Consider the following 26804-nt stretch of genomic DNA (forward strand, 5'->3'; position numbering starts at 1 on the left):
ATAGTGGCAGCGAAATATTGTTTTTTCGCCACCCTCACCACTTCTAAATACTGCTTAGTGGAAACACTTACCAGCGCATGATTGCATCCATCGGGAGTTCGTCTCCACTTCCGCTCAAGCCGTCTCCTATCTTGTTTCATCGCTCTCAGCTCAGGGGTATACCACGGAGCTGTATGAGCTCTACACAGGAGAGGGCGCGCAGGAGCGATCGTATCAACAGCCCGAGTCATCTCCGCATTCCACAGTTCAACCAGGGCTTCGACAGGAGCACCAGTCTTATCAGCCGGAAAATCCCCCAGAGCCCTTTGAAAACCTTCAGGATTCATTAGTCTCCGGGGGCGGACCATTTTAATAGGTCCCCCACCCTTGCAGAGGGGAAAAGCCACTGTAAGTCTAAACTTCAGCAAGCGGTGATCTGTCCATGACAACGGGAGAGATGTAAAACTCCCTACATCCAGATCCCCATCCCCATGTCCAGTTGCAAAGACGAGATCTAGAGTATGCCCCGATGTATGTGTTGGGCCGCTGACATATTGGGACAGCCCCAAGGCTGTCATGGAAACCATGAAGTCCTGAGCCGCCCCGGATAAAGTAGCCTCAGCGTGGATGTTGAGATCCCCCAGTACCAGTAGTCTGGGGGATCTCAACAGCACCTCCGAGACCACTTCCGTCAGCTCAGTTAGGGAAGCCGTTGGGCAGCAAGGTGGGCGGTACACCAACAAGATTCCCAATCTGTCCCTCTGACCCAACACTAGATGCAAACACTCCAGGCCAGTAACTGCATGGACATGGTGCTTGATGAGTGAGATGGAACTCTTATAGACCACAGCGACCCCACCTCCCCGACCCTCGGATCTACCATGATGCTGAACCAAGTACCCTGGGGGGCAAAGATGAGAAAGACTAACTCCTCCCTGCTCACCCACCCAGGTCTCAGTTATGCATGCCAGATCGGCTGCCTCATCCACAATCAAATCATGGACGAGGGAAGATTTATTTTGTACCAATCTGGCATTTAAAAGCAGCAACTGGAGATCCAAGAGTTGGCTGATAAGACAACCGACAACCCTGCGGGTGTGAGAAGGACCGGAACAAGGCACAGCCATTACATGTCTGGGCCGCATTCCCCTTACCTGGCACGTCCTTCTCACAATGCCATACCTCCCTCTGCCCGTCACTACACTAATTGGGGCCCCCTCCAGTCCCCCCGATGGGCGAGAAAACCTCTTTCCTAGGCACATGATAAAACTTAAATACCATAAACTTATAAACAATAAAATGACACTATATACAAACACACGCTCTCATACACATCAAACGCACTTACATTTACATATCAAGGACCAAACATACATATATACATTCAAACTTCATTGATAGCCAAGCACATCCACACACTCCCACACACAGTACAACAGGTACTGATGCCAAAGCCCTTCTTCTTCGAACGAAAGGGCCTCGTCATCAAACAACACTAAAGATGATTAAAGGTGTGTCAGATGTATCAGCTGTGTCAGCTAGCCTTTTCGGCGCAGTAGCGCCGCCATCATCAGGAACCAGGCTCCCCCACAAGTTACTCGTGTCTCTCTTGATCCGAAGCGAAGCCGGAGACGCCCAAGATGCCCAACAATGGCAGCGACGAAGAAGCGCAAGCTGCAACGCAAAAGCTAGAACAGCGACAGAGGAACACGAACCACAGCGGAGAAGCACAGGGCCCCAACGGCGGCAGCTAGCACAAGCTCCGAAGGGAATGCAAAGCACAGCAGCCAAACGAAACAGACCGCAACGCCCAGCCGTACGACAGCGACGGAAGAGGCACAGACCACAGCGGGGAGCAACAGCGGAAAAACAGCGGCAGCGACAGAGCGCCGATGAAGAGAGCATACGCCACCCAAACAGGCATAGATCAAAGCACCAACGGCAGCAAAACGACTCCAGCCGCCAACGAATCCAAACACAGGGCCAGCAGCAGCTGCAGCGAGGCGCACAGCAGCAGCGATGGTGGCAACGACTAGACTAATAAAGACCAGTTTCAACACACTTTCCTGGCTTTTAAATCCATACTTTTTAAAACTGTGCACCAGTGTCTGGCCCTCATACACATCATCATCATGTGCTGGCTTTGGCAAATCCATCCTCATATCTTTAGACCAGTTTGCTATTACATTCGAAACAGGGAACTGTTTGATCCTAGTTAGTAAGCAGACTCTCAATGGCTGCGATCAAATATAATTCTAACCACTGTTAAGTGTGGTGTTCCTCAACCAGGTGCCCTTGAGATGTTTGGATTACAATCCCCATCACATAAGAGGACCAGATTGAGAGGGCTGGTTTATTCCTACATAAACAAACTTTGTGCTCATGCACTCTCCACCCCTGCTCCTCTAACGTGGCCACAAGGAGATTGGAAGCATTTGCCAACCTGTGTCATTTCATCCAAACCTGGAGAAATAAAACTGAATACCAACTACAGTAGGGCCCCACTCATACGGCAGGTTAGGTTCCAGACCCCCACCGAAATGCAAAAACCACCAAAAAGTGGATCAGCTGTAGCGCGGTGGACTGGAACCTAACACGCTGATTGCGCCGGAGGAGAAGATCAGCTGTAGCACACTACAGCTGATCTTCCCCTCCTCTGGCATGATCAGCTCGAGAGCAGGAGTCTGATTGCGCCAGAAGAGGAGATCAGGTGTAGCGCACTACAGCTTATCTTCCCCTCCTCCGGCACGATCAGCTGGAGTGCAGGAGTCTGATTGTGCCAGAAGAGGAGGAGATTATTTTACTATTTATTTATTTAATTAAGCTTATATACCGCCCGACTAGCAACAGCTCTCTGGGCGGTGAACATTAAGAATACAATAAAAATATCACAAAACTGTACGCAAAACTGTACAGTCTAAAATCAAAATATAATAATTTAGAATTAACAGGAATTAAAATGCCTCAGAGAAGAGAAAGGTTTTAACCTGGCGCCGAAAAGATGATAGTGTCGGCGCCAGGCGCACCTCCTCGGGAAGACCATTCCATAGTTCGGGGGCCACCACTGAGAAGGCCCTAGATCTTGTCACCACTCTCCGGGCTTCCCTATGAGTCGGAACCCGGAGAAGGGCCTTCGTAGTAGACCGTAGTGTACGGGCCGGTTCATATCGGGAGAGGCGTTCCGACAGATATCGTGGTCCCGCGCCGTATAAGGCTTTATAGGTAAGTACCACTTTGAATCTGGCCCGGAAGCATATTGGCAGCCAGTGCAAACGGGCTAGCACAGGTGTTATATGGTCAGACCGCTTAGTTCTTGTTAGCAGTCTGGCCGCCACATTTTGCACTAGCTGTAGCTTCCGAATCGTCTTCAAAGGTAGCCCTACGTAAAGCGCATTGCAGTAGTCCAGACGCGAGGTTACCATAGCATGTACCACTGATGAGAGGTCCTCCTTACTCAGATAGGGACGTAGCTGGGCTACCAACCGAAGTTGGTAGAACGCATTCCGGGCCACCGAGGCTACATGAGCCTCAAGTGTGAGGGAAGAGTCTAAGATGACTCCACTCCCAGACTACGCACCTGTTCCTTTAGGGGGAGTGTAACCCCATCCAGGACAGGGTATATATCCACCATCCGATCAGAGAAACCATCCACCAACAGCATCTCAGTCTTGTCAGGATTTGAGTCTCAGTTTGTTAGTTCTCATCCAGTCCATTGTTGCAGCCAGGCAACGGTTCAGCACGTCGACTGCCTCACCTGAAGAAGATGTAAAGGAGAAGTAGAGCTGCGTGTCATCAGCATACTGATGGCAACGCACTCCAAAACTCCTGATGACCGCCCCCAGCGGCTTCATATAAGTGTTAAAAAGCATGGGAGACAGAACCGAACCCTGCGGGACCCCACATTGGAGAACCCACGGTGTCGAGCAATGTTCCCCAAGCACTATCTTCTGGAGACGACCCGCTAAGTAGGAGCGGAACCACTGCCAAGCAGTGCCTCCAACTCCCAATTCCGCAAGCCTCTCCAGAAGGATACCATGGTCGATGGTATCAAAAGCCGCTGAGAGGTCAAGGAGAATCAACAGAGTTACACTCCCTCTGTCTCTCTCCCGACATAGGTCATCAAACAGGGCGACCAAGGCAGTCTCAGTGCCAAAACCAGGCCTGAACCCCGATTGAAATGGATCTAGATAATCGGTTTCATCCAATAGCGCCTGGAGCTGGTCAGCAACCACACGTTCCAGGATCTTGCCCAGGAACGGAACATTGGCTACTGGTCTGTAGCTGCTGACATCCTCTGGGTCCAAGGAAGGTTTTTTCAGGAGTGGTCTCACTGCCACCTCTTTCAGACAGCCAGGGACCACTCCCTCTCGTAAAGAGCCATTAATCACTTCCTTGGCCCAGCCAACTGTTCCTTCCTTGCTAGTTTTAATTAGCCAAGAGGGGCAAGGATACAGTACCGAAGTGGTCGCACGAACCTGTCCAAGCACCTTGTCCACGTCCTCGAACTGAACCAACTGAAACTCATCCAACAAAACATGACAAGACTGTGCTCCGGACACCTCAGTAGGATTAACTGCTATTAAATAAGAGTCTAAGTCCCGGCGAATGCATGAAATCTTATGCTGGAAGTGTTCAGCAAATTTATTACATCGAGCTACCGATGTATCTGCCGTATCTTGTAGGCCTGGATGAAGTAGGCCACGAACCACTTTAAAAAGCTCCCGTGGGCGTGAGAGAGATGACTGAATAGTGGCGGCGAAATGTTGTTTTTTTGCCGCCCTCGCCGCTCCTACATAGAGCTTAGTAGAAGCACGAACCAGCTCATAATTGCATTCGTCGGGAGTTCGTCTCCATCTCCGCTCAAGCCGCCTCCTGTCTTGTTTCATCGCTCTCAGCTCCGGAGTATACCAAGGAGCTGTATGAGCTCTACATAGGAGAGGGCGCGCAGGAGCGATCGTGTCAACAGCCCGGGTCATCTCTGTATTCCACAGATCGACCAGGGCTTCGACAGGAGCGCCAGTCTTATCAGCCAGAAAAACCCCCAGAGCCTTTTGAAAACCTTCAGAATTCATTAGTCTCCGGGGGCGGACCAATTTAATAGGTCCCCCACCCTTGCAGAGGGAAAAGGCTACTGAAAGTCTAAACTTCAGCAAGCAATGATCTGTCCATGACAACGGGAGAGATGTAAAACTCCCCACATCCAGATCACTATCCCCATGTCCAGTAGCAAAGACCAGGTCAAGAGTATGCCCCGATGTATGTGTTGGGCCACTAACATATTGAGACAGCCCCATGGTTGTCATGGTGGCCATGAAGTCCTGAGCTGCCCCAGACAAAGTAGTCTCAGCATGAATGTTGAGATCTCCCAGTACTAATAGTCTGGGGGATCTCAACAGTATCTCCGAGACCACTTCCGTCAACTCAGTTAGGGAAGCCATTGGGCAGCAAGGTGGGTGGTACACCAAAAGGATTCCCAGTCTGTCCCTCTGGCCCAGCACAAGGTGCAAACACTCCAGACCAGTGATTGCATGGACATGGTGCTTGATGAGTGAGATGGAACTCTTATAGACCACAGCAACCCCACCTCCCTGACCCTCAGATCTACCATGATGCTGAACCAGATACCCCGGTGGGCAGAGCTGGGAGAGACTAACTCCTCCCTGTTCGCCCACCCAGGTCTCGGTTATACATGCCAGATCGGCCACCTCGTCCACAATCAAATCATGGACGAGGGAGGTTTTATTATGTACCGATCTGGCATTAAAAAGCAGCAACTGGAGATCTGAGAGTTGGCTGATAGAACAACCAACAACCCTGCGGGTATGAGAAGGACCAGAACGCGGCACAGCCACTACATGTCTGGGCCGCGTTCTCCTTACCTGGCATGTCCCTCTCATATCACCATACCTCCCTCTACCCGTCACTACGGCAATTGGGGCCCCCTCAGGTCTCCCCTCTTGATGATAAAATCTCTTCCCGAGGCACATGATAAACTATAAATACAAAAAACTCATATACATAAAAATACACATTCACTCACAACATACACTCATATACACCCATTCATCCACTTCAAACCCACACAGAAGACACAGTCCCGTATTCTGTGCGCCCAAACGCCAACTCTAAGACCGTTCTTCTTCCCACGTATAACGCCACCTGGGGCCTGGTCCTGCAAGGTGCCCACGTGCAGAGCAGGAGCCCAAGAAGGAGAGAGCAGAGATGTTGACCAAGCAGCAGCAGCAAAGCAGGCAGATGGCTCTCCCTCCCTGGGCGGTGATGGTCCTCTTCCCTTGCAGGCACTCTACACCTGATCTTCCCCTCCTCGGCGAGATCAGCTGGAGCGCAGGGAGCTCCAGCCCCCTCTCCAGCTGATCGCCCCGCTGACGCTGTATTAGCGGAACGCCGAAAAGTGTGGTGCTGAGAAGCACAGCCCTACTGTATGGTTTGTCCACACAAACTGTGATATCTGAACCTGTCTTGTTCAGATACACTATACTTTTAAACTCAACAGAGTTTGTCCCAGTTAGGATGAAGCAAACTGCAGTTAAGTGAAAACAGAAGCACATGCACTTGATCTCCTCTTCACAGCAGTGCCAGAGGAGGAGAAGGAGGGGGAACAGGCTCATACAGTTAATGCTCAGCTATTCTAACACTAGTTTACACCATAGTTTAGTGCTGCATCCAAACCAGATCTGCTCTTCTGTTGCATTTTGAAGAAAAGCAGATGAACTGGGGGGAAACCTGCATTTTCCCATCTACACTTGGTAGAGGGCTTCACACAGAGGGACAGTTGCCTTGCTTGAAAAGGGGTTGCAGTGGGAAAAACTCACTGTTTTTCCTCCTTCTTCAAACTTCTAAATAAATGAGAAAAGACTCTGCTTCTCCCTTGGGCCCTCTGGCAAGCCCAGGAAGCTTAGAAGAGAGGGGAGGATTTATTTCACTTGCACAGAGATTTGGATAAGATAATGAATAGTGGGGATTTCAAAAGAAGCACAAATAAGACAGATGCTGCTTGTCAGAGGACCAGGGAGGGGGGGACTGGGAGAAACTTCCACTTTTTCTTCCATTTTCCATGCCCCAGTGCAAATGGCAGAAGACTTAGTAATAAAGATAAAGAGACTCTTGGCTAATGAGTGATATAAGATATTAGTTATGTGCAGAGTAAAGCCACTGAAATATGGACTTAAGTAATTTAAGTCAATTGGTTTCAGTGGGACTACTCTGAGCACAATTTAACTGGATATTATACACTGCCTAAAGTGCCTAGCTTTGGCTGGGTTGTGGCCCAGATTTTCCCATTATGGAATAAATATTAGCAGTTCAGTAAAACCTTTTATAGTTTTATACTTACAACTGTGTCGTTTGTTGAGCTTATAATTAATTAATGATGGTCAACATTTAAAGAACTTATAATAAATTCCACTTTCCCTTCTCTGATCCTTCACTTGAACTCCCAATTATTTTTACTTGGCATACTGAAGAACAAACAGAACTAGTTATGGTTTTCTGTTCTTACTTCTTTGCAATGTTTCATTCCTCCAGCACTCCCTACTCTACTTCCTCCACCATTTTCTTACACTTCTTCCTCTTTCTCCCAGGCCTGCCCTTAGCATGTGCGGGGCTCAGGGCAAAAGCATAGTTGGGGGGGCACATTCTTTCTCTCTCTCTCTATATATATATATTTATATATATTCAACAGGTCAAGCTTTCACCCAGCATAGAAATTGCACAAAATCTTCACCCATTGAATGGCTGCCTGTCACTGCAGCTGTTAAAGGTCCAAAAGCTCTGTTCACCTTCCCCAAAGCAAAACAGTCTTGCTTGTGGTGGACATGTAGAAATACTCCACGCCTGTATTTTCCACACAGAAGAGATCGGGGGCCCTCATGGGTGGGCAATGGAAGTACCACTCCTCACCACATGGACAGAAGTGGAGTCAACAAAATATATACGCATGTACAAAGAACAGAGATAACAGGTCCAAACCTCAAGGGGCAGACTCACAGACCCAGGGGGACAACGGAGAGAGGGAGGATGGAGGCATGGGAAGAATATGCGATTATTTCATTTACAGTTGCTTTGGCTTACTTACAATAAAATATAGGAAGGGGGATGAGGGTGCAGCACTTTGGGAGGAAATAGGATTTGGGCATGTGCGGCCAGGATGGACAACCTAATTAAATTAAATTAAATTAGGCGAGAAAAGGGCAGGTGAGTACAATTTATTTAGAAGATTTTTCTCCTTTCCCGTTCCTTCATCCTATATTCTCAGACCCAGATGCTGTGGAAAAGACTAGAAGGGGAGGGAAGTCCTTTGCCTTGCTTGTAGGCTGCCCGATGTGGTATCGCTGCCTGCCCCTTTTCACTTCTCAAGGGCGCTTATGTATAATTCTTATGTCCTGCTTTATAGCCTCAAAGGCTCTCACAGCAGTTTGCAAAAGATTATCGGAATAAAGTCCCTCTCAAATCTAGCACAGGGAGAGAAATGTCATGGTGTCCATATATGCACCTTCCGTCTCTACAGCCTGTTCTAGGTAAAGGTGTTGCTTCTAATAAGTGGCAGTCTGGCAGAGACTTGCTGCTCCTGCGTCAGTTCTGGAGATGTTGGGGCCTGAACCTGGGACCTTCTGCATGCGAGGCAGATGCTCCACCCAACTGAGCTACAAAGCAAGATTCCAGTCCTCAATGTTCTGGATTAAAGGGCTGACTTAAATAGGAACACAAAAAGCGGCCTTATAGCTAGGCCAGAATTTTGGCCCATCTAGCTCAGTATGGTCTACACTGGCCGGCAGCAGCTCTCTGGTGTTTCAGACAGGCAGTCTCCTCCTGCCATGCCTGGTGATGCCGGGAACTGAACCTGGAACTTTTGGCGTGCAAGGCACATTGCTCTACCACTGAGCTTCCCCCTTAAAGCCTTGATTTATTTCTTAAAAGCGGATGGAGAGCGAACAGCACCCAACAATCCCAGCAACAGGGAAGCACAACCAACCGCTTACGAGCCAAAGGGAGGAACGAGTAGGATCCCGAGTTACTGCACTCCACCACTGACTTACCGGGGAAGGGGAGGCTGAACCTCTCTGCTTAAAACCGAGGTGAACTAAGAAGCGAGGGCAGGCACAGGCATCGTAAAAAGACGGGCAGGAGACGGGTTGCAGGAAGCAAAGAGTTTAATGTCCAAACAAAGAACAACCCATGTTACCTCAGTATACATCAGAGACCAGGGTAAGCACCCATTTTACCCCGGAAAAAGCGTCACACGGAGTGGAAAGGAAAGAGAAGCCAAGCACCTGGAGGGGATTCCCCGGGTCGTTCTCAAAGGGGTTCCCCCCACTGTTCAGGGCTATGCCTGCCTGCCTGCCCGCCCTTCCTCCGCAAAGGATCTGATGGCGTCTTTCTGCTGCGCTTCGCTGCAGGGGGGCCCCTCCATGTCCATTGGCTGCCGGGATGCTGCGTGTCACCAGCGAAGAGAGAGCAGGGGAAATCCCCGTGCACGTGACTGCAGAAGAGGGGAAGCGGCATGACACCAGAGGGAGGGCCTCTGCGGGAGCTGATGGGAGGTGTAGTTTTTTCCAGTCAGTTCCGCCATACTTGCCTTTTTGTTTATTTGTTTGAGGTGGGGAGCGGGGCGCAGATCACCAAGTGTGGCATGCGCGGGGGGCCCCAAAGCGCAGGGGCCGGGGCAACTGCCCCACTTTTCCACTTCCCAGTGCCTAGGGGCGGCTCTGCTTTCTCCAATATATGCTGCAGAGAAAATCTTCTCCAGGAGGTTCACCATTTTTTTTCACTAGGCAATTACATGCCCAGACAACACTAAAGAAAAGGGGTGTTATCTACAGTCCTTAACATCAATGAGACTTTCCCTACTAGCTTTTACAGGAAGTGGACCAGTTGCATCCAAAATCATATTTTTTTTAGTTTTTTCTTTTATTTCAGAAATTTAATCCACATCAAAGCTGGATTAACCATGGCACAATTCTTTTAACTACATAAACAGAACGTTTGGTCAGACAGCTGTTTTAGTTTTTAGTTGGAGTTCATCCCCTCAGTCTATATTCTATCTGAGGGCATAATTCTCTAGGTGAAACATTCATGCCCATCTGTTAGAATATGAGTGCCAACTAATATATCAGAATTACATTCAAGGGTTCATCTGCTCCCTAATCTAGGTTTTTAAAAACACACTAGAAACAATATAAAGAGCTATTTTATTTGCTGTAAAGGTTTACCCATGCCCATTGGAGCTCTCAAGTTTTTTCTTTGAACAGCAGCCCTGTTGTGTGATGCTCCACAAACATATTTTGTTTTTATTTATTTAAAAGATGTATAAATTTTTAAAGAGAAAGGATTAGAGAAAGGTCAGGATTAGAGCATCTGATTTACATACAGAACATCCCAGGTTCCCCAGCATCTCAAGGTAGTGCTGGGCGAGAATTCTGTCTGAAATCCTGGGGAGGTGCTGCCAATCAGTGTAAACAATACTGAACTAGACAGAACAATGGTCTGACTAAGTATAAGGCAGCTTCCTATGTTCCTGTGTATGCTGCCCTAAAAAAGTGTAGCTAAAAATTAAAAACACATATAATAAAATTTGAGTATTAAAAAGATAAATAAATAAAACCATTAAAACAAGAGTGTGCATATTAAAATACAAAGCAGGGCAAAAACTTTAGAACAGACCTAACACCTGAAGATTTGAAACAATCTTAACAATGTCTCAATCTCTGGGGTTGCCAAAGCAAGGTATTCCCTGTTAACTATCCCCCCCCCGGATTAAAATTGTCTCCCTATGCTGCTCCTCCAGAAACTTTAGTCCATGGGTCAAGACCAAAAATCAGTATCATGTAAGGTGGTAAAACTTCATTATGATTTTTTGAAAGGTGCCCACACAACACTAATTCTCACTGTATTGTATTCTCACGTGATAGCCCATTCAGACTGGTTGCTTAAACTTTTTATAATGCCATGAAGATAGCCCATGCCACCTTTTTCTAACTTTTCAAATTAAAAAATCTTAAAACTGTGTTGGAAAGCTAATGAATTCTCTTACAAATAGCTAATTGTTATAATGAGCTTATCTGCAGACATCTTCTGAGTCCTCAAGTTCAACTGCAAAGCCCACATCTGTGGTTTTCTTTCCTGATTGTACCCAATAATAATAATAATAATAATAATAATAATCCCTCTCTATGTTGGATCACGGTTTGGAATTGTTAACCTGCCCGTGGAATCGTTCCATGGGAATAAGAGTGTGGCCTTCGTTGTCAGTTTGTGTGACCAAACTAGTTGGCCTCACAAACCACCTCAGGACGGCAACCCACAGGTTGAAGACCTATGCTCTAACCAGTCTGTATTGTCCCAGGCCAGAACTTCTAGAAATGTGGAATATCTGTTTATAGATTTATGAACACTGTATCATTATGGGGCAAGGAATAAAAGGAACATGGAGTCTACTACTGACCACCCAATCAAGGAGAAGGCGAGGATGAAACTTTTGGAAAGCAAATTGCCAATGTTTCAAAGAGGCATGCTATAGCAATGGTAATGGGGAGACTTCAATTACCCGGATATCTGTCAGGAGACAGATTCTGCCAAACACAGCCCCTCCAAGAAATTCCTGATTTGTGTTGGAGATAACTTTCTCCTACAGAAAGTGGAAGAAGCAACTAGAGGATCAGCTATCCTTGACTTGATTCTAAGCAATAGAGATGACTTTGTGGATGAAATGACAATTACGAGAATTCTGGGGGGAAATGACCATGTTATATTTGAATTCTTGATTTTAAGTTGCATACCCTGCACTTCAGGAAAGCTGATTTTAATAAACTCACAACAATGACAAATAAGGTTCCATGGCAAACAACCCTAATGAGAAAAGGAGTCCAAGTTGGTGGGAGTTGGTAAAAAAGGAAATTCTAAAGGCACAATTGCAAACAATTCCAACAAGGAAAAAAGGGGGAAGACAGAAGAAGAAGCCAATGTGGCTTCACAAAAAGTTTAGAGACTGCTTGCAAACAAAAAAGGACACATACAGAAAGTGGAAGGAAGGCCAAGCCACAAAGGAAGAGTACAGACAGGTAGCACAGAATTGCAGGGATGGTGTTAGGAAGGCTAAAGCTGAGAATGAGCTGAGGTTTGCGAGAGATGCTAAAAACAACAAAAAAGCTTTCTTCAGGTACATCCATAGTAAAAGACAGAGAAAATAAATAGTGGCACAGCTAATGAGGATGGGAAAATGGTAACAAAGAAAAGGCAGAAGTGCTCAGTTTCTACTTTGGCTCAGTCTTCTCCCACAAGAGGGTCTATGCCCCTCCTGGCAAATGTGAAGGGACAGGTATGTAGATTGAGATTGATAGACAAATGGTTAAGGAATAGCTAATCACTTTGAATGGGTTCAAATCTGCAGGACCTGATGAACTGCATCCTAGAGTCCTGAAGGTACTCGCTGAAGAATTCTTGAAACCACTGTCTATTATCTTTGCAAAATCGTGGAGGATGGGTGAAGTACCAGTTGACTAAAGGAGCACTAAGGTTGTCCTTGAGAGCCAGTGTGACTTAGTGGTTAAGGTATTGGACTATGACCTGGGAGACCAGGGTTCAAATCCCCACATAGCCATGAAGCTCACTGGGTGACCTTGGGCCAGTCATTACCTCTCAGCCTCATGAAAATCCTATTCATAGGGTCGCCATAAGTCGGAATCGACTTGAAGGCAGTACATTTTTATCTTTTTTAACCATGTAACCCCTCCCTCCCCTGCAGCTCTTTTCTTCAGCACCCTCCTCCCTCCCTTTAAGTTTTGCTTGACTGGTTGACATGGCCAGCAGGGGCACTCTGGTGGAGACAAGAACATTGCAGTCATCCCTGGGAAAATTACATTTCCCAAGGCTATTTGGGCTTTTAACCCTGGTGTGCTACCAAACAGTATGTCCAGTATGGAGGAAGTAGGGATAGGGGCAGAAATTTGATTTAGTTCACCAACGAAGCCAAAGCTATCAAATTTGCACTTTCTGAAACAATATGAGTCATCCAGCCATCCTTCAAAATTCACATATATCTGAAATTTTGCGTTGTAGTTCTCCAACCAAAGCATGTTTACACAAATGCATATATTAGGGGAAAGGGTGCATAAAAATCAATGCATTAGTAAAAATAACAGTGCATTATATTAGGAGAGATTGCATGCAAAAATGCGTACATTAGTTAAAACTGCCTACAAAAATGTGTTTATTAGGCAAAATTTGCACTAAAATGCTGGAGAATTTTCATGAGAATTTTTTTAAAAAAACACAGACTGCTGCAGAAATGTGTAGAACTGTATTTAAGAATGGAAAAATGAGAAACTGAGAGAACTGCAATTGACTGATTATTCCATCCCTAAGATGGAGAGACCTTGCCTCTTGCTTCTCCCAATGGCTGCTTGCTGCTGTCAACCTGCCAGCAGGTAAGTTGGTTTACTGTGAAGGGGGAGGTTTGTTGGGATCATGGGAGAGGTGGGAAGAAAGAAAGTTTGAAGGGTATTTGGGGGAAGGGTATTTGGATGGGAAGTTTTCTCCATCTTGGAATTTAATCCAAGCCAGAGTAGAAAATGAGGAATCGACTTGAAGGAAGTACATTTACATTTAAGGTTGTCCTTATCTTCAAAAAGAGCAAAAAGGAGGAACCTGGGAACTACAGACCAGTCAGCCTGACATGAATCCCTGGGAAAATTCTGGAACAGATTATAAAGCGGTCAATGTGTAACCACCTTGAAAACAATGCAGTGATTACTGGAAGTCAACATGGATTTATCAAGAACAAATCCTACCAAAGGTAGGTATCTTTATCAAGAACAGGGGTAACCTCCCCAGTAGACCGTGGAAATGATGTGGACATAATATATCTCAGTCTTGGCAAAGCTTTTGACAAAGTGCCTCATGATATTCTGATTAGCAAGCTAGCTAAATGTGGGCTGGATGGAACAATTATCAGATGGATCCACCGTCGGCTACAGAATCATACTCAAAGAGTGCTTATCAGTGGTTCTGTCTCAAACTGGTGGGGGGGAGGTAACAAGCGGGGTACTGCAGGGCTCAGTCCTGGGCACAGCGCTCTTCAATATTTTCATTAATAATTTGGATAAGGAGGTGCAGGGAATGCTTATCAAATTTGCAAATGATACAAAATTGGGAGGGATAGCTAATACTCTGGAGGACAGAAACAAAATTCAAAGTGATCTTGATAGACTGGAGCATTGGGCTACAAACAATAGAATGAAATTTACCAGGGATAAGTGCAAACTTCTACACCAAGGAAAAAGAAACCAAATGCAGTTATAAGATGGGGAATACTTGGCTCAGAAATACTACATATGAGAAGGATCTTGGAATTTTTGTTGATGGCAAGTGGAATATGATCCAACAGTACAGTGTGGCTGCAAAAAAAAGCAAATGCTATTTTAGGCTGCAATAACAGTAGTTTCCAAATTGCGTGAAGTACTATTTCCCCTCAGTTTGGCACTGGTTATTCCTCTTCTTGAATACTGTATCCAGTTCTGAACACCACTCTTTTAAGAAGGATGCAGGCAAACTGGAACGGGTTCAGAGGAGGGCAACAAGGTTTATCAGGAGACTTGAAACAAAGCTCTATGGGGAGAGACTGAAAGAACTGGGCATGTTGAGTGTTGAGAAAACTGAGGGGAGATATGATAGCACTCCAAGTATTTGACAGGTTGTTACACAGAGGAGGGCCAGGATCTCTTTTCGATCATCCCAATATGCAGGACATGGAATAATGGACCCAGGTTACAGGAAGCAAGATTTCAACTGAACATCAGGAAAAATTCCTAACTGTTAGAGCGTACAACAATGGAACCAATTACCTAGAGAGGTGGTGGGCTCTTCAGTATTGGAGGCATTCAAGAGGCAGCTGGACAGCCACTTGTCGGATATGCTTTAAGCTAGATTCCTGCACTGAGCAGGGGGTTCGGCTCAACAGCCTTATAGGCCCCTTCCAACTCTACCATTCTATGATGTATCAAAGAAGACATTTAACTTTTCTATATTCATGAACTCTTAAACAGGTACCAGTATCCTTCACATCCTCTGGCATTAAAGCATGTCATACAACACACACACTGTACAATTCCTGGCTGCTTAAAAATTAAGGCTTCAATTCCATGCACACTTACATGCACTTAAGTGGTGCTCCTGTAAGAGTTAGGGTATCTACATAACAGTATTGGTGGCTCCTCACCCAGGCTTTTGTTTAAATCTGGCAAGGCCAATCTATCAGATTGCTATAGATTCCAACACAGTCTTTTTAGTTTCCCATCTCACCTATTAATTGTGCATGTAATTCAGTCTATAACTCAAGTTTGTAAATAACCATGTGCCTGCTAATCTATGATGAGGAATAGCAGCCTCCAGGTGAAGAGGTGCTTAATCCATTCAAACTGTAAATGTTTTGAAATTTCCTTTATGTTTATTGTGAGCCACTCTGGACAAGTTGCTCCACAAGGCAGGTTTAGAACCCATGGGTAGCCACTGCAGGATAGCAGATTTTGGCTAAACATTAGGGAAAACTTTGTAACAGTAAAAGCTGTATAACAATGGAACAGACTGCCTCCTAAGATGGTAAGTTCTCCTTCACTGTATGTATTTAAGTAGAAGCCAGACAGCCATCTGTCAGGGAGGTTGTAGTTGCAGATTCTCCAAGGTCCCTTTCAATTCTATGACTCTATTCTTCTATGGTCACCATGAAAAAATGTCATATAAATTAACTAAACCAACACACTCTTAGTGTACCAAAATCTTAAGTATGTGTAGACATGCTAACTAGTCAGCAAGTAGCTTTTGACCACTTATTTGCAAGGTACCATAATTGCTTATTTTATGTTAAATATATGTTAAGAATCTCCAAGTCCCAAGGAAGCAAAATAACCTGTTCTATCAACATAGCGCTAAACTGAACATTCTGTCAGTTCAACAGAATGTTCTCTCCCTCTCCTCCCCCTGCTCACACCCTTAATCTATTCTTGAAGCTCCCTCAACCCTCTAGAGCAGATATGGGGATGGCACAGGGCATGGGGGGGGAGGAGGGGGGAATATCCCCTTAGCTAGTGAAGTCATTCCACTAGCACAAGAATTTACCTAAATACTGCCCTATGTGTATGGCTATAGTGGAATCTAGCCCAGTGGGCCACAATGCATTATTTCAAGTTGGTCACATGTCCATACATTAAAAATCTATGATAACTAAATGTCTTCATTTAATTTATATACTTCCTAAGAGGTCAAGATAGTATATGTGATTCTTCCCCTGCCCCACATTATTCTTACAGCATCTGGGCAAAGCAGGTAAGGGTCTGTGACTGGCCCAAGGTCACTCAATGAGCTTCATGGCCAGGTGAAGAATCGAACCTTGATTACCCTAATCCCAGTCAAACACTCTAACTACAGTACACATACTCCTTAGAAATTATTAGAGAGGGAGAGAGATTGTCAGGCAATTTAAGCAGTTCCCATATGAACTTTGAAATAATTTGCCTAGCACAGAAAGCTCACCAGGAACCCAAGCTGCAGCTCAGCGGGTGTCGTGCCTCAAGCGCATTAAAGAGCCATTGCAGAGGGATGCTACTGCGAGGGCCAAACAGCTGTCTGCTTGGCTCTCACAAGAGCTCGACCCATAAGAGCTCCTTTTGCTTCCATTTGCAGGCTATTTAAGAGATCCCGCCCCATTCTCTTCAGCCATTCCAACGAAGACTTTCCTACTCACGCTTGCTTACTTACTGGTTTGCCTAGATTCTCCCAACCACCCGCCACTGTAGACTTGGTGAGCTGATGTTTGCCAGGGCTAAGAAGGAATTTTGCCCTCAGGATTATTGGCCATTCCAGGGGTGGGGTTGCCTTCCTCATAGCAGGAGGTTCTTTAATTTGGTTTCATTCCTCTCTTACTTGTCAAAACCAGGGCTGTGGAGTCAGAGTCAGAGTCGTGGAGTCAGAAGCAATTTTGGGTGGAGTCAAAGTCAGAGTAGGTAGAAATGTACCGACTCCGACTTCAAAATAAAAACTTTCATAGGAATTTAGGAAAGTTTTCTTGTTCAGAAATTTTAATCAAATAAATATATTTTATGTTCTATCAATCTAGCCTGATGATTCACGTGGTGGTGATGAAATGCCTTGTGCTACCATTTTACTACAGTAAATTTGTTATTACTAGTTACACATTTGCCATTTATGAAGGAGTCGGAATCGGACAGTAGAAAAATAGAGGAGTCGGAGTCGAAGGTTTGGCATACCGACGCCACAGCCCTGGTCAAAACATCCTTGGCAGGAATTTGGCAATGGGCAGGATCCTAATCCAGGAAAGCAGGGAGCACAGCCCCCAGCTTCCCTTTTAAGGGGGTCTCCTTAAGGGATGTGGGGTGCATCCTTGATACCCATTGCCCTAGCTTGGGTGGAGGCACCCCCCCAGTTGGCAAGGGGCCTCCAACATTGGTCCACACCAAGGAAGACCCCAACCCCCCTTTGCTTTTCCTTCTTGTGTGGGAGGGCCCAACTTCCCAGGTTTCCCCCCCAGGCTTTGGAGCCAGAGGGTGGGGCTCACACATCTCACAGCAGGTGGGCTGTGTAATGAAAGATCCTGCCCTATGCCAAACCAAACCCTCCAGCTGCTGTAATCGATAAAGTTTTGTGGCCTTGTTTTGCCCCAAATCTGTCTCTGGTCTCATTATTTCATTGCTTTCACCCACAGACGCACTTAACGCCTGGTCCACAAATTATCTTTAGTGTTCAAATTTATAATCGCCCTCATATCCCAGAATATCCATGAAAAATCTGGATTTGAAATTTCAAACACATTCTATCCTAATGTTGTTGGTTTTACCACTCTCCTATTTAAATAGAGTAGTAGCCTGTTACTTCACAGGATCTGCTACTTCATAACTATCACACAGTAACGTGAAATGCTGTTCCACAGAATATAATCAGTTACATAATAGTAATTTACTTCCAATGAATCACAAACTATCCCAAAATAAAACATGACATTATTAATACTAACAAAAGAGCATTGTGAAGGCACTTTCTATACTGTCTCAAAAGTGCTTTGTTTACTTTTAAACACATCTTAATGCATCTTTACTATGGATTTTTAGTTTTGAAGGCTACTTTGGCCTCATTTTAAGAAACTGAATATTTCAAGCTACTTTTGAAGGGACTGTCAAATGGAATTTTTGTCTCGTTCATATGTCCTGAGCTAGTTATATAGGCTTTGTCACTTCTTATTCATGCTTTGTAGTTCAGCTCTCGATCAGATACAGCATAGTAAATGGCTGTTTATGGAAATGATACTTTAATTCTGTACTACTTACTAAGTCCTTGAATACTTCACTGCTAATATTGATATTACTTAAATAGTAATATTTTTAAAAGCATACCACTAACAATACATATAACTTTTGATTGTTTAGAAGTTAGTATAATGTGAAATGTTCTATTTCTTTTGGGGCACAGATTAATCACACAAGGTTCACATTCAAACTAGAAAGGGGGGTGCAATCATATGAACAGACAGATGGGGCTTTGTCAATCTGGAAAGAAGGTCATGCTCACTAATGATCTACTGACAACAGCATTTTCTGGGTCTGCCACACTATTTGTACTCATAGTCCAGTAATCATAGCAAAAAATACATGCAAACTTTACAACAATATTGTGTCCTTGTCCTCTCCACCTCAGGGTGTTGGGATGTGTAGGAGGAGTTTCCTGGTGACTTGTGTGCATAGCTTCATGCAGAAGGAGATGGTCTTTCAGATATCTAGGTCCAAAGCATGTTGACATGTGCAGTGCACAGAGAACTTAAGGCAAAAGATCTCTCACCACGCCAGACATTTGATGCAAGGGGATCCTAATAAATGCCATCTACCCTATCAAAATAAGTATCTGCTAAGCAGTGATGCACATACTCCTCCTGCCACTATTTCACTTCTCTGCAATCCCCTCTCACACTTGCTATATTATTATTATTATTATTACTCTTTATTTTTACCCCACTCTTTTTCCAAAACTGGAACTCAGGGCGGCTTACAAATAAAAACTACACATAGATAAAAAACATACAAAAATATACAAGTAAAATAGAATTAAACTATTCGTAACATTAAAACCATGAAACATACACTTAAAATACTAAGACAATTTAAAACATTAAGAATAGGACCATAGAAAATACAACAGACCTTATGAGGTCCTATCTTAAACATCTTCTAGTCCAAAAGCCTGTCAGAATAAAAAAGTCTTTGAAGGACAGCAAGGAAGGGGCCATTCATGCTTCCCTAGGAAGAGAGTTCCCTTCTCACATGGATCCTTTTCCAGGAAGTAATGAAAAGGTTCAGAGATCTGGAAGATACATGCGTAAGTGTTTTTCTATTATTCTAAGAAGTTATGCTAGTTCTTTGCAGGAAAGGTTGGGGGTTCTGCTTCCACCAAATGTTAGCATGAGTGCACATTGAATAGTATGCAGAGAGGAAGGAGAGGAGCTTGGTCATTTGGTGCAACTCTAGTTAGCTGCAACTAAACATGTTCTAGGATTCCGACTGTGAAATTTCATAATGTACAACAGAAAATTGGTTTAAGGAATAAATGCTTTTTCTAGATTTATCCCATCTCAGTTTTTTATATGAGACTGGATTCAGATAAAGAGGTGAAATGCCAGACTACACTCTCACAATCAGTTCTACTTACTTACTTACTTACTTATTTATTAAATTTGTATACCGCCCCATAGCTGAAGCTCTCTGGGCGGTTTACAATAACCGAAAAAAACACAATTTAAAATACATCTTTTAAAAACAATTTAAAACACAATACTTATGATAGTTGCTTATCATTTTTGTTGTCAAGTGTTGGAAAAGTTTCAAAAAAGGACAACCAAAATGATCAAGGAGATGGAGAAACTCCCTATGAGGAAAGGTTAGAGCATCTGGGGCTTTTTAGAGAAAGCAACTAAGAGGTGTCATAGAAGTATATAAAATTAGGTATGGCATGGAGAAAGTACACAGAGAAAAGTTTTCCCCCCTCTCTCATCAGACTGGAACTTATGGGCATCCAATGAAGCAGAATGTTGGAAGTTAACAGGACAGACAAAAGAAAGTGCTTCTTCACACAGCACACAGTGAAACTATGGAATTCACTCCCACAGGAGGCAGTGACAGCCACCAACTTGGAAGACTTTAAAATATGATTAGACAAATACATTGAGAATAAGGCTATGCATAGCTGCTAGCCATGATGGCTGCGCTCTGCCACTGTGGTCAGAGGCAGTAAGCTTCTGAATATCGCCCTGGGCTCCTGCTGGGAGGAAGGGCAGGATATAAATCAAATAATAAATAAATAAATAAATACCAGTTGCTGGAAATCACAGGAGGGGAAACTGCTGTTACACTCAGGTCCTGCTTGTGGGCTTCCCATAGGCATCTGGTTTACCACAGTGAGAACAAGATACTACACTAGATGGGCCACTGGCCTGATCCAGCAGACTCTTTTTATGTTCTTAGTTTTGGAGGTCAATGGTTCAACTATCTTTTAAATTTTCCTCACACTCAGATAGGAAATTCACATCCTTTTTATGGGATTTTTAGGCCCAAGCAAATCAGACCCCTCTCCTTTACCTTTAATTGATATAACCATCAGTCAGGGCAAGAATATGCAGAATATAGTAGCTCTCATTATGAAGCCAGTTGTTGGGTTCAACATAAACCTGTACTTCAAAGCTGAAAGTTTATTAAAGTTCACAGTAACAATCTGAAGCTTCTACTTGATTTCCTTCTAACCTATAGATGACATGTACTCAGAGTCAAAGGATAAGGAGTCAAATGAGCAGACCTCTAGGTTTAATAAGAGCCAACCCAGTTCTGAATGGTCACTGCTTATCTATGCCTCCACATTTTGCCTTCTATATCACTGAACAGTTCTCTTAAAAATGCCTGTTATTTAAAATCTATGCTTGAAATAAAATTTCCTAGAGAATAAAACATAAATAGGCTGTTTCAGACATCTGTTAAAAACTTTTTTGTTTCATCACGCCTATCCTGAAATGTGTAACAAGTTATGTATATCTGTTTTTAAAATTTCTGATTTTATTTAAATATTGATAATTGTTTTAAGTTGTTCTCTGTACACCACTTAGTGATTCTTTAATTAAAGCATTTATAAATTCTTCTGAACAAATACATAAAATAAATGTGATGTCATAAAAATGAAAAATGTATATAATAAATCAACAATGCTAATCAGTCTTTTGGAAAACAAGTATAACTTCCTGTTGAATTTTACAAAACAAAAATAATAAATTTCAATTTTTGATCAAGTACTGTATTAAGATTTAACTTTTCAAAAGTAATTTCCACAGATAACACGGATGTGATGTTGCTGTAGATGTGAACACATTACTAACATTAGGTATATATGCACATACACACACTGGAATTTCATTGGTAATAGGAATATGAACATCTGTGATGTTCTTCAGTTGACCTAAATCTAAAGCAGTTCTGCAACCAGCACCAAGTCCTGTAGAACCTTGTAAGCACAGCACTTCTTAAGGGGAAGGATCTCAATACTGTCATTCTAAACAAAGATTTAATTGCTTCTTCATAGTTTTAAAACTGGGTACTACTTTCATTAGCAACAGGAAGACCTACTTTACACAGCCATTACATGACACTATCAACTGCACACACATTTAAACAGTTTTCATACATTAAAGGAAGCAGGGACTGGGAAAGGATCAAACCCTTCCATCCATACTTTGCAGAAAATCCACTAATTTGAAATGCGAGCACACTATTCAGAATTGAATAACATTAAGTACAAACTTAACATGAAATAGCAAATATTTTATTGTACAACGACTTTTTAAAACCTGCCTAGGTTTAACCATAAAAAATACAAAGCACATTTTGTATTTAAATATTAATCTCAAATACATATTCTTTTTGGCTCTTCACCATCACACACTAGAAACATTTTTTATATAAATGCTCAATTATGGGCCTGGTATTTAGTGGCAAATGCAATACAAACCTAAGGCTCTGGGGTAGTTTAAAAACATATACAGCAACTACAATTTAGGCTGTTATTCTAAGCACATTTGTACTGATTTCTGTGAAACTTGAAAATGTTTTGTATGGAGGTGCTAATTCAAGTCTTTTAACTTCCAGATGCTCTGTCCTTACAATCAAGCAGTTCATAAACATAGCTCTCAAATTCCATTACATTATGTTTCCAACACATAATCCAATGGTCATGTTGTCACACAAGATAAATTGCGAAAACGATTCATCAGGTGTTAATGTGAGACATAGGTTTTTGGAAGACTACTCCAATATCAATTCCAACACAAACATTCCAGGCAGAGTACTTCAGAATTACTGCTATGCAACCAACAGAATAACTGAAGACATGATTATCAGATATACACACAGTAGTATCTTCAAATAATCCAAAAATCAGCCACATCAGACAGACATTCAGTCATTCACATTACAATTACAGAAAACCTGCTCAGTGTGACTACCAGTCTTTCTCATTGTCAGGCTTCCGCCTATCCTGCCTGCTTCCCCTATACAAATATAAAAGAAATTAATTTTATGTTAACTGCATGAAATTTGAATCAATGATGCAGCAGCAGTGACCTTTTGTAGTAGCTGGAAATAAACCATTATAATTTTGCTTCCTAACAGAATGTCTTTTCCTTGGGAGATAGTTATGCTCCTTTATATAAAGCTGTGTTCTCAGTAGATATTTATTGTACCAAAAAGGAAGCTACATAATATTTTCTTAATTGTCTTTCCTATCCCATTAGACAGTTGCAAGAGTTAATGCTAGTACAAAATAAATTGCTGTCAAAGCAGCTTTGGAAATTTCCCTTTTACTGGAACTATATCCTGTGTATATAGCTGGACACAAACAAGTATGTACATTTCGTCCTCAACAACAACAGAAGCTGCAAGAAAAAGAATAACTTTGAATTAGAATTCTATATATTTATAATCAGTGTCAGAAGACACTCTCCCAACAAAACTAGTGACTGGCTTATGAACCAATGAAGTGTTTCCTGATACATCAACAGGTTCCCAGAGGTTTAATTGCCAAAACAAAAGATGTGAACAAAAAAAATAGATTAAGCACCTTGCCTTCAGGGCATGATTTCCTTGAAATTGTTTATTTATGTATTAACATTCTACTGCCACATTGAAATAAATGAGCAGTATCTTCAAAAACACCAAGTTACAGCAACTTAAAATACAGATGTTTATTAGAAAGGATAGCTTTGAAAACTAACATATACTAATGTTGAGGAACTGTTAATAGTTTATTATTACTCCTCAGCCCCCTCATGAATCCCTTTCTTATTCATTTATGATTCAAATATTACAACCCATCTCCGAATGTGTGCAACAGCTCTACCATTCTGTCAGCCTAGGTCAGATGTAAATATTTACCAGACTTAAAGATGCTTCAAACTGAGCAATGTAACTATTTCAGGTCCTGCTTTTGACATAAAATTACCATAGAATAATTAAAACTCTGTTGCAAGAGCATTTTAAGGTATCTGCCATGCAGCAGCTTTGCTACTCATTTTATATCCAGAACATGCTATTTTCATTCATTCAGTTGTTCCATCAGCTTTGCGGCAGCAAATCTTGCATTCAAGAGAGGTATCAAATGTCTCATAATTAAAGAGATTCATTTCTAGACCCCATTTTCCAGTCTCATTTGGTTTCTGTAGATTTCCAAACCACTAATATAGGTAGAGTACAACCTTACAGTTAACTCTTGCATGACAAAATGACTATGAGCTAATTTAAGTAAAATGAAATGTTTTTGCAGTGTGTTGAGAACAGCGGGCAGGGTGGCGGGACAGATCAGCACCATTTAGAAATACAGGATGGGCAAGAAAGCTATTTCAAACAAAAAAGATGACAATTAAGCTACCCAGTGCAACAAAATAGTGGAAGCCCACCCAATCAATAGACTGTAAGAGACAAAACCTCTTCTCAATATATCAAACCCAACTGGCTGCAAGGTAATAGGGTTAACTCATTCACACATTTCAGCAACAGAGGACAGATGCCATCTGGGGCTGTTCTTTAATCTTATACAATTAAAAATAGATGTACTATCAAATCCCTCTACTTGGCAGCAGACTATAGTCACAAGACCATACTGCTAAGAGAACCTAAAGTTGAGAATAATAAAATTAAATCAACTTTTTCAGATCATGCATTTGAAGAAACACAATTACAACTGGGTGGTTAAATGCAACAGAGCAGTATTCCATACACTCTTCTACTCAGGAGCAAATTTGCTAAAAATTTGCATGGAGATGGAGTGTACATTGTACATGTCAGAAGCACAGGGTGGAAATGTTATTTGAAGGGAACTTGGGACAAGAGCTTAGGGGAAGAAGGGAGTGAAACTATGCTGGCCAAAAAAGGGGGGGTCAGTGATGGAAGAAAAGTCACCACTAATTTACAGTAAAGAAAAGATATCACTTCCGGAGGTGAGCGATTTCTGTCCCTCAGGCCTTGGGAACGGTAGCAAGGTGGCTATGAGAAATGTGGCAGGAGGAGTCACCAAGGATGCCATGAGTAGGAGAGGGGGCAGGAGCTTGTTAAGGAGAACAGAGCAGGCACATATGGCCATAGGAACTAGCTCTTCAAGGGCCACAGGAAGTTAAAGGGAGACCTCCCAGGGTAAATGACAAAGTTGCTCAGGAAGAAAGCCCCTCCCTTGAGTTTCTATACTGGGGATAAGGATCGGAGAGGGAAGACAGCTCAGGAAGAGTACAGACATCTGGACCAAAATGAGGAGGAAGAGGAAGGGTGAGATAGAGGATGACCAAGCAGTTAAGAGGACACAGGAGTAGCTAGGGACCTCCTGAGCTAAAGGCGGCTGGATGTGCGAGGGAGGGGAGGCCCAAAAGGAGTCTCAAGTGGGGGGCGCGTGAGGGAGTCTCTCTCTCTCTCTCTCTCTCTCTCTCTCTCTCTGTCTCCAGAGCTCCCTATTCTGGAGCTCCGGCAGGAACCCCTCTTACCAGGTTCAACACGGTCTCCACGATGTCCCGGTTGCTGACCTCCCCGACTTGAATGAGTCCGATCAAGACGGCAAATTTCATGCGGATGTTGCGGATGGGCACGGACGGATTAATCATCCCGGCGGGTAGCACGACGGACCCGGAGCTCGACGCCCTCAGCTCCCCCATTACGGCCGCCGAGCCGCCGCTGCCTCCACCTCCTCCCGTCGCCGTCGTCGGTGCTACTGTTACTCCCCCAGCGCCGCCAACTCCGCCGCCGCTGCAACTGGCTCCGACAGGGATGAGCCCCGCCGGCTGCGGCTGCAGCTCCGGCCCCGACACCGGCTTCTCGCTTGCCATCTAGCCCTGCCTGCTGCCAACACTACCTGCCGTCGCGCTCCGCCCTGCCCGAGAAGCTGCGCATCCACCGCAGCGGCAAACCTGCAGCAGCGCCCGGTCCCGAGCCGCCGCCGCCGCCGCCAAAGGGCCGTCCCGGGAGCCGCTCCCCCGTTCGGCTCTATAATGAGGGATTATTATGGGCGCCGCTGCCCCGTTAGCCGAAGCCGCTTCTTGCCCTCACCCCTCAAGCAGCGGCGGGAAGAACCGCAACAAAGCGGCCGAGACCGACAGCCGGCCGAGGGCTGGGGAGGGGGAGAGGTTTTGAAGAAAGCGATGGACGGCGGAAAGCTCGCCCTGCAGCCCCCGCTGTTGTTGTGGTGCCAGAAACGCCAACGCCGCTGCCACCACCACTGCCGCTACAGCCGCCGCTCACTCCGCCATGTTGCCGCCCCCTGCCTGCGGTAGCCGCCAGGGCGCCTGCGCTGCGGAGCCCGTGGGGGGAGTGGCCGAGCTCCCTCAGCAGCCCCTTTTTCCCTCCTTCCCCTCGCTGCTTCCCTCACTCGCGCCAAGAAAGACGGTCGAGCAGCGGATCTTACTCATCCACCAAGGCTCTTTCCCTCCGCCGTCCACCTTCTTAGTCCAGGCGGCGGCGGTAGATCGTACTGTTGCGACTGTGAGGGGATTATGCAACTGCGCAGGGTTTCGTTTTTGCTTTTTTGGGTTCCCTCGCCTGCCTGCTAGAGAGACAGACACAAGTCCCCATTTCTCCCCGTTGACACAGCAACTGCCACGAGAGAAGACATGGAGGCAAAAGATGTCTATAGGAAGCAGTTGGTCCCACCTCACTAGGGCCCCACGCAAGGACCGTGGAGACGTGGACAGATGTGTGCGCCCATCCACACGCCGCTGCTGCCGCCTGCCTGAAGGAGAGTCACGGCACCTCGCGAGGGGATCCAGCTGCCTGCTAAGAGCGGGGACTTCTCTGCTGGAGCAGAAGAAAGTAAAAGTCCTTGGTTATGTACAATGATCCTCCTGTACAAGGATCTACCGTCGAATGACAGCTGGCATCCCTGTCCATGGACTGCACTGTTGGGCGCAAAAAAACATGGATAGGTGGCATGGCTCCTCATACATGACGACGACGACGCCCCCCGCCCAAAAAACCCCCATCGTCCTCCCAGGCCAAGGGGTGCACTGCACAAATCGTAGATCCATTTATGTGTTGGCACTGCCATGGTAGGATGCATTATTCTCCTAGTTATTTAACACAGAATTCCCCCAAATCCATTATGAGATTGCACTTGTGGACAGCAGCATAAACATCATGGATCCACTGTGGTACTGCCATATGCTTCTGAGGCATGAATCCTAGTGGATTCTCAGTATCCCCCCCCATCTGCTATCAGTTGTCATCTCTATTGGCTCCAAC

General features: G+C 44.5%; 1 protein-coding gene across 1 annotated transcript in view; it reads right to left on the reverse strand.

The window, feature by feature from the left end:
• Positions 1-25901, reverse strand: part of NBEA (neurobeachin) — a 318923-nt gene extending 293022 nt beyond the window's left edge. The window contains exon 1 of the mRNA XM_061629722.1: positions 25058-25901. Within this exon, the coding sequence (XP_061485706.1) occupies positions 25058-25396 (339 nt within the window). The 5' untranslated portion in view covers positions 25397-25901. The remainder of the gene's footprint in view (positions 1-25057) is intronic.
• Between the last annotated feature and the right edge of the window lie 903 nt (positions 25902-26804).

Source organism: Rhineura floridana, chromosome 5 (genome assembly GCF_030035675.1).
Source record: "Rhineura floridana isolate rRhiFlo1 chromosome 5, rRhiFlo1.hap2, whole genome shotgun sequence".
Classification (NCBI taxonomy): Eukaryota; Metazoa; Chordata; class Lepidosauria; order Squamata; family Rhineuridae; genus Rhineura; species Rhineura floridana.